This window comes from Calidris pugnax, unplaced genomic scaffold (assembly GCF_001431845.1).
Source record: "Calidris pugnax isolate Ruff unplaced genomic scaffold, ASM143184v1 scaffold12, whole genome shotgun sequence".
NCBI classification, from domain to species: domain Eukaryota; kingdom Metazoa; phylum Chordata; class Aves; order Charadriiformes; family Scolopacidae; genus Calidris; species Calidris pugnax.
The window spans coordinates 386,314-401,112 of NW_015090767.1; the positions used below are offsets into that span (position 1 = coordinate 386,314).

Here is a 14,799-nt window from a genome sequence, read left to right on the forward strand (position 1 = left end):
ACAGTGTTACTTAAGGGACTGAAAGAAGATTACTGGCACAAATGTTTCATTTTTAGGGAATTTGAATCATTTAAAGGCCTAAATCATATTGCAAATCATTGACTCAGCCAGATCTGAAATTGTAAGTCAGGATCTCTGATCACTAAAGAACTTTGGAAATTCAGCCCTGGTCTACAGTAGACACGATGCCTTTTATGTATGTGTTAGGACCTGCTATGGACAGGCTAATGCAGCTATTGACACTTATGCATACACACAATTACAGGGTATAAATACCTCTTCTAGTATTTTGGTAGGAAGAACTGGGTCCTGGGGATCTCACATACCTGCAGAAGATACATTGCTTTGCTTTGCTGAATAAATTTCAGTGAATATATATAAAAAATATGTTCCTTGTTTTGTTTATAGGAGGCTACAGGGGATGGATCTCCCCTCTTTCAATTTAAAGCCATTACCCCTCATCCTATCACTCCACTCCCTGATAAAGAGTCCCTCCCCATCTCTGCTGTAGCCTTCTTTAGGTACTGGAAGGCCCAACTCTCTCAGCCTGTCTTCATAAGAGAGGTTCTCCAGCCCTCTGATCATCTTTGTTGCCCTCAGCTGGACCTGCTCCAGCAGGTCCATGTCCTTCCTGTGCTGAGGACTCCAGAGCTGGATGCAGTTCTGCAGGTGGGGTCTCACCAGAGCAGAGCAGAGGGGTAGAATCACCTCCCTTGCCTCATACTTCTCTTGATACAGCCCAGGATGCGGTTGGAAGTGGAGAAGAAGAACCCCCAAAATGATGTTAAATTGGAAAACAGTGTCTTTTTGCGTGATAATTGGGAAACTGTAATAAGACATGATTTTGAGAACACGTCAGACAAAATAGTCTCAGTGTTGTTTGACAAGGTTGGATTGTTCTACTGCTTAGCTTTATGGATAATTTGGTATCAGCTCTTTGTCCTCGGAAAAATAAGAACAAATTTGAATTCATTAAATTATAGATGTTACACTGGTTTGTGTGCCCATATCTTATATGAATTAAATAGATCTCTGAAATGGGAGAGAAAATGCTGTTTTAGAAATTTTTTTTCATGCACAGTTCTAGTTCTTTTCTAACGTATATGTTTGAATGTGCTCAGACTGCAAAGAACATTTAAGGATGGTGTGATTGGTTTTCTAACAGACCACAAATACTAAGATTTTCTTAATTAACACACTCAAACAACAAAGTGAAATACTTTTACTATAGAAACAAGTTGCATATGTTTGAAATGAATCAGGTCTTTAATTTATTCCTCTTTGGTTCCTGCCTGTTCACACAAGTACGTTTTGTTACAGGATTCTAAGATAAAACATAATTTATTTATTTTTTTAAAAGATAAAAGTTATTCAGCTTTGACCGTAATGGTCAAAATTCGAGAGATGGTTCTGCTAAAAAACACTGAGAATTAAACAGCAAGCAAGACAGCTTGTGACTGAACTTGTGGATGTCTCAGTGTGCTTACCCTGCATTAGCAGGGCTGGTACGGCCTACTGAATACTTCGTAGGGCTAGAAAAAGTGATATACTTACTGCATTTTTTGCTTATACCTTCTAACTAATTTGCAGAGCAGAGTTCTAGCAGCTGCAAGAACATCTAACATGTAAAGGGGAGACCTACTGTTTGACAGTCAGAATCTCTACCATTCAGTGTGGCAGTGGATTGTATGTTCTATGCTGTTACCTCCCCTTAGTCTGTTACCTTAATTATATAGTAAGATTTAAGGGCTTTCATTGTCTGTCTTAAAAATTTGCAGCTTTAAAGGTCTCTTGCATTAATAATAGATGGTAGGGAGGATTGAAGATAATTTAGTATGCTTTTGAATCTGCAGTTTCAAATTTTGATTTTATTTTAATATTATTTTTTCTTTAATCTTTAACCTTTTAGGGTTCGGTGGGTGAACCAGGACCAAAGGGTGAACAGGTAAGTCATGGTACAGGTCCTTTCAAGGTACATTACATTGACTAAATCTGAAGGCTCACAGTATGTCTTTTTTTGATACAGGGTGCACCTGGGGCAGAAGGAGATGGAGGACAAAAGGGTGACTTAGTAAGGCATTATTTTCTCTTAATCTGATCTAATATTTTGTTGTCATAAATTAAAACTATAAGGTATTGCTGGAGTGTTGAGTTTACTGCATTTTTTTAAATACCAATTCAAAGGGAAAAAATAAAAACTTGTGAATAGTTGGACTGCTATTCTCAGTCGAGCAATGGAGGGATCTCGGGGTTGTTCAAGCCAGGAGCCAGGTTGCTGAGAACAGGAACTTCTAGGGGTTTAGCTGCTTCATAGCACGTTGGGTAGACACCTGCCTAGTTTCTGTTGCAGTTTTGTCAGGGCTAACACAACACTGTAAAAGATCCATAATTCTGTCAAACTACAAATTCCTAATTAAATAATGCTTCCTCTAAAGGTCTCCAGGCAATCTGCCAAGATTGTCCTGTGCTGTAACTGTGGTTTGAGAGGTTAGAGCCACGTGTCTAATTCTAAGATAAGCAATACAAAGCCGATTATAATAAACATGCTTTCTTATTTGTACATTACAGAAATGTTCTTGAGAAAGGAATTTCACCAAAATAATCTGAAATTTAAGGTTTATTTACAAATGAATTGTAATTAATTTGAGGTGCAATCTTGCATAGGTTAACTAAATATGTGAGCTTTTTTTTTATAGTGAAAAAAATCGTGTTGAGTTTACTGCATTTGTAATCTCTATGATAATGGATACTCTCTTTTAATATAGTTTGTCTTATTTTTGCTTAGGGTGATATGGGATTACCAGGAGCCAAGGGAGCTGTAAGTATAATGAATAGCACTGTTACAGAAATACAGAGATCTAGTAGATCAGATAGATGGGTTTCTGATTTAAGAAAGAAAATAGAAATAATGATCTGAGCTCTTCATCACAGTTAAATGGAATGAGTTCCAACAGCATTTCTTCAGTTTAAATTTTGAATATAGTTGATATTAAAATGAATTAGTTTTGGAAAGGAATTAACATCCTGAATTCTAAGCTCCATAAAAAAGAAACATTATTCAACAGCAGTTTTCTGGCTTTTTGGTTTTTTGTAAAGGAAATGAATGTACTCTTTGTACAGTAAGTGTTGTGTAGAAAGGAGGCTCAGTGCAGTGGCCACATGCAGCCTGTAATCTGTACACTGTGAAAAACCTGGCAGCAAGGCTGTGATTTCTGTGAAAGCAGAAGTAGATCTGGCCAAGATGCCTTTTTTTGCCTTTTTTTTTTTTTTTTCCCCCCCCAGAAATAACAAAATGATAGCTTTTATGTGGAAGGTGAGCAGAAGCTTGTATGTCATGTAAGAAAAAAGAAGTAACACATCAGCAGTGACGCTGCACGGGACAGGAGCTGTGCTTGTGTTCCTAGTAGCCACTGTGACTTTGAAGCTAAGCCAATGCAAGCTACAGCCTGTGTACTGCCGATCAAGATTTATGGGAAGGATATTAGGAAGAAGTAAAGGACAGGACAGCTCTGTAGTTCTATCCCCCTAGTTTTTAAAAATCATCTTTTCTTGGCGAGACCTTAGTGTGCTTGTCATCTTTGTGAGTGCATGCACAGGGATGAGTAATCCGTCAGAGAACCTGAGAACTCACCAGGCTGGGCAAGAAAGGAATGATGGCTTGTATAGTCCATGAAGGGAATTTTGCTGTCATCTTAATCTATCTATTGAAGTGTGTTCTTTGGGTTGTTTTTTTTCTGCTAGGGACAGCAGTTAGCTGTCTGAGAGCAGTGTAAATGGGACTGAGATGGCTCCATCTTGTGGTTTTAACTGGTACCACAGTTGAGTAAGTTCAACGTTCTTGAACATCTCTCAGTGTTTTTTTATTTTGTGGTTGTTTGTTTGTTTTTTTCCTTCTACCACGAGCTTTGGGAAACCATAAGTATACAGGATTTTCGTTTTTCTGTTTTGGTTTTTTTTTTTTTGGTTTTGGATTTTTTGGTAAGTTTTTTTTTGATTTTTTATTTTTAGTTCTTACTGTTCTTTATTAGTACTACTATTGATTAGTAATAGTAAAATAACTTATATTGAAAATAGCTCAGATGTGTTTGTTGGTATAGGTCTCACTCTGCATATTTAATCACTTTCAGAAAATTTACTGGAGCAGAAACTATAGCTTATTTGCTAAATGTATATAAGTGGACATACTAATTTTAACCACATCAACCTTTTCATTCCCCAGGGGTCAGGAAGCTTTACTGGTAAAATAGCTCTTCCTGCCCCTTCCCTGAGTGAAATAAGCTGTCAGTGCATCTGTTCAGGCAGGTCAGTCAGCATCACTTTCTGTGAGGATGTTCCCTCCGCTGTGCCAGCAAGCTCAAGTGTAGGCACTAAAACCTGTGTGCAGTGAACTCTGACAGACATAAACAAAGCAAAAATGTGTATTCCCAAGCAGCCTGGGGCTGGACAATACAGGCTTATGTGGTGGTACTCTCTGCAAGAGGCATGAAAGGCATTTGGAGCAAGCAGGGAGCTGGAATTTTTGTAACTTAAGGAGCACTCGGAGTCTAGAGAAGTTGTATGTCACATGCATGAGGGCATAGGAGATCTGTTCCTTGACAAAAAACTGATGTCTTGTGCACCATCACTATGGATGCCTATTTGCCTCTTTAGACAGAATAACTTATTTTCCAACTTTTCCCCTCTAAGTGAGGAATACAGACCTCTTTGTAATTTTATAAATCACGCAATCACTGACTCCAGTCGCTTTTTTAAAAAGAAGCTCTTCTCTACATCCCAGCATTCATTGCTTTGCGTTTATGAATAGCTCCTGTCACCATTTTGCTATGTCAGGACGAGTCTGACACTAGTATGGCAGTCTGATGAAATTCCTCTCTTTCCCTGTCAGGTTGGCAATCCTGGAGACTCTGGCTCCCGTGGCCCGGAGGGAAGCCGGGGGCTGCCTGGCGTGGAGGGGCCGCGGGGCTCCCCTGGGCCCCGAGGTCTGCAAGGTGAACAGGGTGCCCCAGGGCTGCCTGGCAGCGAGGGGCCAGCTGTAAGTACCCGTTTCATCTTCTGAACACTTAGTGTTACTCACACCACTTCTTGCAGCAGGAGATGTGCGCGCATACAAAACCCAGGTGCCACAGCAGAGTTTGAAATACACCATCCCACCCAACAGGCATATTTGTGCAGCAGAGAAATCACAGGGCTGTGTGCAGGTAGGGCCTTGGCTCCTCACCTTTCAGTGCAGTTCCATTTCCTAACGCCCACCCCACTCCTGTAGGGCACACGTGCCATGTTTGCTACGTGGTGGTATCACACCGAGCGCCTGCCTTGCCACACTTCAGCTGTAAGAGTTGCACTTGCAGGGACTGGAACACCTTTTTATTGACCTGCCGGCATTGTTTTGCATCAGGCACACTTATAAAGCTTACCGTGATATCAACTGTTTTTTAAACTATTATTTTTTTTAATCCTAGGGAAAAGAACCAACCGATCAGCACATTAAGCAGGTTTGCATGAGAGTCATGCAAGGTAAATATGCTAAAAAGTACTTGATGTTTCTTGTGCATTTAAATCAGGTTAGTTTACTGCTGTGGAGGCAAACAAGATTTTTCTCAGTCTTACCTAGATCAAATACCACAGCCTCAGCAGGGGACCTGGCAGAAAAGCTTCCTATATGTGAATGTGGACAAAATATGAGAAAATTTGAGAAACAAGTCCTTTATTTTATATACACTTTGCAGCCTCATTGAAACACCTGTTGGTTACACACTATTACTATAGTAACCAGATGATAGACCAGAGTGTTTTTATGAAATACATATATTTTTTTATAGAAATCATTCTATGTTTACTTATATAAAAGTACACAACAGAAGTACTTGTATAAAAGTCCCTTCATGGAAAGGTTGTTTTACCATTTGTATGCTATCAGTCAGACTATGTGAAAAATAGGTTAAAAAAAAAAAAGAGGACTGCAGAGAGAAGCTTTATGTAGATAACATATCCCAAAATAAAAGCTACAGGCAGATATTCAAAACCCTGATTATATTTTCTTAGTTCTTCTTTACATACACAGAATTCTGGAGCTTTTTTAATACACTTGGGGGCATGGAATTAACTAAGTTTAAAAATTTATGCTGCCCTGTCTGCACAAAAAAACTTTTCAGTACTTGATACTGAAGATGCCCTTTGGGGTGTTATACCTTCGTAATGTTAAGAGTTTACCAGAGTGAAATTGCTGCTCATGATTTAATCTAAAAATTCTCAGTAGTCATTACTGTTCCTGACGCTGCACAACAGAGTTGTTTTTGTTTTTTTTTTAAACTTTCTATAAATAGGATTAAAAGGCCTTTTAAAGTGGTCTATTGAAAGACATAGTAGTACTGAAGAGGATGAGAGTGAAATTGGGTATGATGGTTGAATTTATTGATAACCATCACAATTAGCAGTGAAGGGAAGGCTATGGGAAAAATCTAGATTGGTTTCATTGCATCCTTCTGGTGAGCCTCAGCAATAGTCAATACTGTCATGCTTTAAAAAAAAAAAAAAAAAAAAAAAAAACCAACCTTTAAAAAAAAAAAAAAAAAAGAAATCAATCCAAGTGTGACTCTGGAACCTTGTCTGCTTAAAGACAGCCATAACTGAAGGTCATGTCCTGAGCAGGCTTTGCCTGCAGATTGCTATCCCCAGTCTTCTTCATGTATCTGCTAGCCATAGTTCCTGAGGTTTTTTTCAGGTCCTTTACATCTGCTTACCACCCCTATCTTCTTAATTTTTTTGCTTGTAGACAGAAAATAACTAGTCTTGCCAAGTCATAGCAAATGTCATATGGAGTTTTGTGTGGCTGTATCCAGAGAGAGTTATTTCACAGGCATGCTTGGAAGATGGATTTGAATCCAGAATAGAAACGTTAAGGAAAGAGAGGTCGGCTCTCATGAATTTGCAGCAATGGCTGGAAAGAGAGATGAGGAAAAGGGAATAGCTAGCTTAGACCATTCCAAGGAATGGCAAGCTGATCCTATGCTAATGAAGAGCAAAGCTCCTGCTGATTTACTTTAAGAATCAACATAAAATGTTCAATAATTTATCAAACTTGAACCCATGAGCACCAATTTGAGGGTTTTTTCCTTCTGAAAAAGGTGGTCTGCACTTACTTTGCAGGCCGCTGTAGATGACTGCCCTCATGCTTTTTAGCTGTTTTTATTGCACAGACAGATCTTAATAAGGATTAACAGGTCATAATGAAGAGAGCTCTTTTAAGAGGCAGCAATTGCGTAAGTTTTCTTGCTATATGGTTGAAATTTATGAGGGCATTTCTAAATGAACCATATACTCTCAAGACCTTTCAGCTTGCAAACATTAAATGTTTAAGATGTTGGCAGAGTGACCAGCTTCACAATGTGCCTGTGGTTTCCCTCTAGTAGTACCAAGATAGTATCTTATATGTAACAAACTCTGTAGATTGCATTGTACATAAGGAATCTGTCAGTTTCTGCAGAAGAGAATAAATGTTCTTCAGTCAATCTCTCTCTTCAGGTCCACCAACTCCTTAATCCTGCCTTCTTGTTCATTGCAGAACAACTAGCTCAGCTGGCAGCCAGTCTTAAGAGGCCAGAATTTGGTGCTCCAGGTCTTCCTGGCCAACCTGGGCCACCAGGTGCTCCAGGGCCTGCTGGCGAAAATGGCTTCCCAGGACAGCTTGGCCCCCGTGGCTTGCCTGGCCTTAAAGGTCCCCCTGGTGAGATCGGTCGTAAAGGTCCTAAAGGTAAGACATTCTGTAACTGGCTTTCCGTTGTTGACTGCTCCATTTTTTTTGTGAGTGGGTGGGATTTTTTCTTTTTCTCTTTTCTCCTTTGGTTGTGGATGTACATTTTCACAAAAAGACTCTGAATGAGGAACGTAAGCTGTTTCCTGTAACTGTTGCCCCAGTTCCCCCAGTGATTAAAGAGTACATTGGCCTGGCCTCAGCAAGACACGTTTATAAATCTGGTTTTTGTAGTCAAGTCACTTACACAGTATGAGAAGGAATAGGCACCTGCCTTGAATTAGTAGTAAGCAGATGAGTCAGTTTCTTAATATTAATTTTCCCTCTCATGGACTTCTGAGGTTGTGTTTTTCATACGCTGAGAAGTTCCAGCAGCGTTTCCGTCTGTCCTCCACTCCGTCCAGCTGTGACCCTCACTTCTGTGACTTGCAGTCCCCAAAGCAAACATAGACAGTCAGATTCATTCACAAATCTCTAGCCTACTTTTCTAAGTTTATTCAGTTTCTCACATTACAAGTGACTGATAACAATCTGCCTCTTACTTGGGTATAATACTTGAGCCATTTAACATCATTGCACCCTGTACCACAATATATTGATTCTTTGGCAAGAACAGATCCGTCATAAAATTGACTTACCTTACACTTTACAAAAATCTTTGATCTAAGTTAATCTCTTTTGTTCCTCACTGAGAGGGTTTATGTTCCTCCAAATGATATTCAGTAGAATTTTCGGCAAAGCCTTATGACCACTATGTATGTAGTAGTTTCTATTCAGCAGAGGTTTCAATACGTTTCTTGAAGGAAGGTTTTGTTTAAAAATTGTATTTCTGCACAAAGCTGGTCCGTCCCTCCCTGGATTAGAGCATTTACTTTTGTCTCAAGTTTTATTTGAAAGTAAAATTGGGAAAACCTTTGAGAGAAGAAACAGAGTACAAACAAAGCAAACCTTAACAGCATTGTTGCTGGAGCTCTACTCCTGTTTTCATTTAAGGTGATGTCATATATTTGCAGAGGCAACAAAAAATGGAGATATACAGGTGGTATGACAAGCTGTATTTGATAATACTAATTGGGATAATACTAAAAAAATAAATAAATCTACAAAGCACTGAAAAAGCCCCAAAGGAGTAAAATGCTTTGTTTCCTATCGTAATTGTCATCAACTTCCAAGCTACCTTACAGTGAACCTTGAAATACAGATACAGGAGAAGTGGTGAATGCTCTCGTATGCAGGTGCTATCATGATGGTACATAGACAGGCACACTGAAAAAAATATCTCAGTGCTTCACTCTGAGTGCCTGGTAGTTATCAGAGTTCCACAGAAGTCACAGAGATTAACTGACTTTCCCCATCCATTTGGGGACTTGTCTGAGATGGGAATGAGAGGAAAAGGGTACCCAAGGATATCTAATACAAGGGAGAAGGAAGAGGGTGTCAAGAATGGTTTAGAAGAGCATGATAGATACAGGATGTGTAACCCTGAGAGAGAGCAGACGATACAAAGGAACTGTGTTTTTAAAAGCATCAACAACAGAAGAGTCAAAAAGATCTGGCTCAAGGAAGGAGGTTATAGTGACTCTAATGAGCAATCTGGGATAGTGAAGGATGGCGGAATCTGAAATAAGAAGTTGGGGAAGTTTGGGATAACCAGCAGTAAACACTAGGCCAAAGTGCTCAGAAGCTGGCAATAGTGGAAGTGTGTATGGGTAACCAGCCATCGGTGCCTCCAGGAGCTGCAGTCACAGAGACAGGCTGAATCTCTGTGCTGACGAGGCAGTCTGGAGCACAGCGACCAGATTCCTCCTCTAGCACCCTGTGTGCATCTTCTATTGAAACATGGACTTCTGTACCAGCTCCTGTGTTTCTGTACATAGCTCCTGTTTTCTGCTGTGCCATTTCTAGGCAAGCCCCACACTTAAGAGGCTCTTCCGACTCTCCTCACTGCAGTACAAGAAAGTATGGAAGCATAAAATAAAGCTCACTCAAACATTATTAGGCATATACTTTCAGCTTTTGACTTGCAGTGAAAATAAAAAATACAATCAAGAGTTGACACAGGGTATCCACGAGTGGCAGATACCTGTACTGCTGTGGAATATATACAGTAAACAGAATTTGAACTTGACAACTAAAACAACAAAGAAAGCTTCCTCTTAGTAAGATGCTTCTTGTTTGGAGCAACATGTGAATTTGAATAGAAGCTGGGCACCCACCAAAGAAAAGTTTCCATAATAGCAGTATATGTGAAAGAAGTCCTTTGTTTTACTTTTATGACCATCTTGCGTGGGTGTCAACAGAACACTGTAGTATGTGCAAGCCAGCTTCTGCTTTCTTCTCTGAATTAGCTAACTCAAGGACCAGCAGTTGAGCATTTCTACTCATTAGCAGAGTTCATGTGGTCTTGCAAAAGCCATTTGCCAGTACCCTCAGTCTGTACTCTAAAATAGCCTTTGTAGTTTTGTGAGTGTGGTTTATTTCTGTTATATAGGCAATGGTATGTTTTGTGTGGTGCTTACTGTCCAGCCCCAAGTGATTATTTTCCCTTCCAACACATCTACTTCTGAGTATGACTCAAATGGGAGAACCCCCCCCAAACAAATCCCAAACCTCTTACAAGAACATGTGTCAGGACATCCTTCAGAGATGCTAAGACTTCATACATCCACCTGAATTCTCTGCTTGTTCTCCACTCAGCTCAGAGAGGGGACTTAATGAAAGCAATACTCCAAGTGGGCTGTAACTAATGTTTCATGAATTTGCTTCAGGTGAACCAGGAGAAAGAGGAGAAAGAGGATTCCCAGGCAGAGGACTGAAAGGTTACCCTGGACCACGAGGTCTTCCAGGTAAATATTAAAAGTGAGGATAAATAAGAGAGTAAAAGTTTATTCCGATAAAATATCTTGGAACTGATGCCTCAAGCTGCCTTGAAAAGATAAAAGATGCCCATTAAGCAATAAACTTCCAAATAACAGTACTTCATAAATTTTACTTCATAGGTAATGATACAGTCACAAATTAGAATTGAAAGCTTTTTTACTAAAAGAGCTACCACCCCATTTAACTCATTGTAGAAAGACTAGGAAAAAGCTATACAAAACATTAAAAAAAAAAAAAGAGGAGGCCATCTCTCTCACACAGAGATAGATAAAATTGCCTCTTTTTATATATAAAAAAACTATATATGTAACATAAAACAAACAAAAAGGTCACAAACGCCAGATAATCTCACTGGCACCCACAGCAGCCTTCAAAATCTCCATTCATAATTTAGGACATTCTAAGTACAATTTTTTTGTTGTTTGGGTGGTAATTAATTGCGCTGTTACGTAATAGGAGTCGGGGACAGTGTCTTGCTGGTAGGTGCAGCACGACTGCCCTCTAGCGGGCATTGAAGGGAAATAAACGTTATTTCCTCCAGTCTCTGTAGCACCTTTCTGTGTGTATTTGTAGACAGAAAGTACCAACATTTGTTCTCTTTGTAAAAAGAAGAAAAAAAAAAAAAAGTTGAGTATATACTGACACCTACGATGTCTTTGAAACTTGGAGTTGTCATCTTTAGAAATTTATCATTGGAAGAGACTAAAACAGCTGTATTTCATCCCTTCAGTGAAGATTTAGAAGTAAAAAGATACTTTAGTGCTGAAGCATTCCACTCTATGCATCTACTTCCCCGACACATCTGAGTGGAGAATGAAAATAAGTTCTTGATACATCTCTTTCTGGAGTGCCAGCGCTACTCTGAAGTAGTGAGTAGCATCTGCACCTCCATACACATCACCAGGAGGGCTGTCTGCAGTGCTGCAGTCAGTTACACTGCAGTTCACAGCAGCAGATGATGCTCCAGGATGACTGGAGAGGCTGGGGACTCAAATGTCATTGCTGTAGATGTGTAAACACAGCCTGGTTTGTCTGTCAGAGGAAAGCTGTCCCTCTAAGTAGGCACTTCACTGACGGCACTAAAAAGCCATCTTCATACAGCTTTTTAAGGAAAGGATGTTCAGTAAAGCTACATGTATTTGACAATTTTGAGACCTTTATCCACTTTTCCAGGTGAGCCAGGCAAGCCCAGCTACGGCCGGGAAGGCCGCGACGGTGCCCGAGGTCTCCCGGGGGTGGCAGGTCAGCCGGGGGTTCCTGGTCCTCCTGGCCCTCCCGGCCCCCCCGGGTACTGCGAGCCCTCGTCGTGCAGAGTGCAGGCTGGACAGAGGGCTGCTAAGAACATGAAAGGGCCATGAATGGGCAACGCACGAGCTGTGGAGTGTTGGCATCAATTTACCTCCTGCACAGACAGCTGAGACAAAAATAAGTAATGAAGAAGAAATCAAACCAGCAAGAAATCTTTCCACCAAGGTTTCAGTGAGGCATTTTTAACACAGTGGTTGTACATTCTTTCTAAAGGTGTGCATAGCAACACGAGCTGGAACAATAGTGCTTACAGAATACACAGGTGATGCCTTTTGCCTTTTCTCCCTTTCTGGCAGGGGAAAAAAGGCACTTGTCCCTTTTTTTTATTTTTAATAAAGAGTTTCTGTGATTCATCCTCCTTCCCCACTTAATTTCTATGTATGATGTACAGTGAAATAATGTGTCTTCAGTCATCAAATAAAAAAGGAAGAGTTTATTTACTTCAGTTGTAGCTATTCTTTTATACTTGTAAATGAATTCCAGAGCATCCCTAAGCAGATTTCATCACTTGATGCGCAGTCATGCTAAGCCTCCCCCAGCTCTTAACTTCAATTGTAGAAATACAGGTGGGAGGCTGTTCTTATGAAAACCTGCCACCCCTGACAACTTTTAAATGTTAGTCTTTGTAAAAGTGTGATCACTGGGTTCTTGTGAATAAGCCACGTGGAATAACCTCTTCATTTTCCATTCCAATTTGTGTTGCATTCGTCATTTTATATGAAGCCTATTTCAGCCTGCCTCCTTCTATGTTAAATTAAAATAAAAGGCTAGCAGCCACTGTCAAGGGAATTTTAAGTCCCAGAAATAGAAAAGTTTTATAGTAGAGATTACAGATTTTGAAGTAACATCTGCGGTTGTACAAAAAAACCCAAATAAATAGTGTTTTACCCCCCCTACGTATTTTTCTGTGTATGGTTACTTTCAGTACCAATAAACCGAACAGCCGGAAGATGGCCATTAGACATCCCAAGTTGCCTTTTTTAGATAAACTCAGTTTTTAGATGAAAATGTGCAATGTGGATATTTTGTTTCTCTCTGTATAAATTAAACTATTTGTGGTTTTGACTTTTCTTTCTCTGACGTGTATTCTCTCTCTCAAAGAAAACAATGAAACTATCCTATGATGTTTCCTTTCATTTCAGTATTAGTCATCCAAATGTTCAAATACAAATGTTAGCACACTTGCTTTAAGCATTGATTTTTTTCTGAGCCCTTACTTGTCTTTTTACGTTCAAAATAGTTAACTTGCATGGCATGTGGAAATATAAAGAAATAACGTGGTCATTTGAACTATGCATTTTGCATGCAATGCATAAGACAGCAGTAAAGGTCGTGGTGTAACATATACTCTACAGGAATTATTGAAAAAAACAATAGATGAACCTTCCCCAAACCCAACCTGATGCTCCAGCTGCTTCTGAGGCCACTTCTCAGGCACCTCATGTGTTGGGAGAAAATGCCTAGAGATCACTTGGGAGAAAAAAAAAGTCTGATAAATCTGCCTATTGAAAGAAACTATATTGGTACATTTATTTGAGACTTTTGAGACTGAGTTAAATGGGATTAATTTTGGTAATCTCGATGTTCTTTGCACAGCCCAATATTTTAAATGATAAAATATAATAGAGATTGAATCTCTACAAGTAAGTTTACCTAATCTACAAGTGTCTGCTGCTCTCTCTTTAGTTCCGTAGAGGCAGCACGGGGTGAGGTTTCAGAGAAAAGGCGGGAGAGGAAAATAGACATAAAGAGCTGTGTCATTCTTCTGGAGCCTCTGGGCAAAGCTTGGATGATTTTCTTGCACCTCCAGTTTGGCCAAACGCCCTCATAACCTCATCTCCTACCTTAATGCTGTGAGAAGTCATCAGAACAGATGACTGCAAAGAATATATTTCTTAAGAAACAAATCCAGACAATTGCATGCAGGGTGATTAGCTTGTTCACACATAAAGGTTATCTCTAAAGTTTTAGAATTAGGTCAGTTTTTACTGATTTAGGACATAGCCCTCAAAAGCACTTCTTACAAAGCGAGACAAATAAAATCTTAGTGGCAATGACAAACTGTATTTTCACCAGCAAACATTTATTTTGACTATAAAGTGTGTAAAACTGTTAAAAGTAGAAAAAACAACTGGTAACAGAATGAAAATATTATTTTCCATGTGTAATGCGTAAACATAATGAATCAAAAGAAGCAAAAAAAACCCCAACAGTTAAATACAAATGTGAAGTGCTTTAAAAAATGTAGTCTGAAAAATGCATAAAATTCCACAATGGAAAGAAACTCATGTAGGAGAGAAAACAATCATATGTAAAAACCAAATAAGAATTGTTACAAACAAACAAATTCAACACTGAGGGTCAATTCAATGCGGAACCTGTATAAGTGGATATCTTAGGGCTGTGACAGATTTTTTTGCCTTTGAGCTGATTCATGAGTTTTAGCTTAAAAAATAGAACTGAAGCATAAATTCTTAGACCCATTTTAAGTTATTATGAGACATGTTGGTCAATCTAAGTATTTACCAATTCCAAACGTTCTGTGAGAGTGGAAAAAATTAATCTGAAGAATGGTAGACCATGGACCAAAAAATACCAGGAACTGAATTTTTAGTAACAGCACATTCAAGATTTGGAAAATAAAGACAGGATTATGAATTGAAAAGAAAGATGTATCAACTCTGGTGATACAGAAAAAAGTAGTGCTTGTTTAAATAAACATATTTAGAAGGCACAAAGCAAAGAGCTGGAGAGGTTTGAGAAGCCACTGACAGCAAGCTGCCCCTTCTAACCAGGTGCTCCTGGCATCTCGAGCCAGTCCCACCCAAATCTTGTTCTCATCTCTTTGTGGTTCAACATCA

The 14,799-nt window shown here is 39.4% G+C and overlaps 2 protein-coding genes across 3 annotated transcripts in view; one reads left to right on the forward strand and one right to left on the reverse strand.

Moving 5' to 3' along the window:
* The window catches only part of COL9A1 (collagen, type IX, alpha 1), a 55,094-nt gene extending 41,370 nt beyond the window's left edge, over positions 1-13,724 (forward strand). The window contains exons 31-38 of the mRNA XM_014936974.1: positions 1,910-1,945; positions 2,027-2,071; positions 2,786-2,818; positions 4,886-5,032; positions 5,460-5,514; positions 7,562-7,750; positions 10,519-10,596; positions 11,804-13,724. Coding sequence (XP_014792460.1) covers positions 1,910-1,945; positions 2,027-2,071; positions 2,786-2,818; positions 4,886-5,032; positions 5,460-5,514; positions 7,562-7,750; positions 10,519-10,596; positions 11,804-11,988 — 768 coding nt within the window. The 3' untranslated portion in view covers positions 11,989-13,724. The remainder of the gene's footprint in view (positions 1-1,909; positions 1,946-2,026; positions 2,072-2,785; positions 2,819-4,885; positions 5,033-5,459; positions 5,515-7,561; positions 7,751-10,518; positions 10,597-11,803) is intronic.
* COL19A1 (collagen, type XIX, alpha 1) overlaps positions 6,587-14,799 on the reverse strand; it is a 193,384-nt gene continuing 185,171 nt past the window's right edge. The window contains exon 51 of one of the 2 annotated variants that reach the window (XR_001411381.1): positions 6,587-8,169. The gene's annotated coding sequence lies outside the window, so the exon portion shown is untranslated. Of the gene's footprint in view, positions 8,176-14,799 lie in introns of both variants that reach the window. The other variant, XR_001411380.1, reaches the window with a different exon arrangement.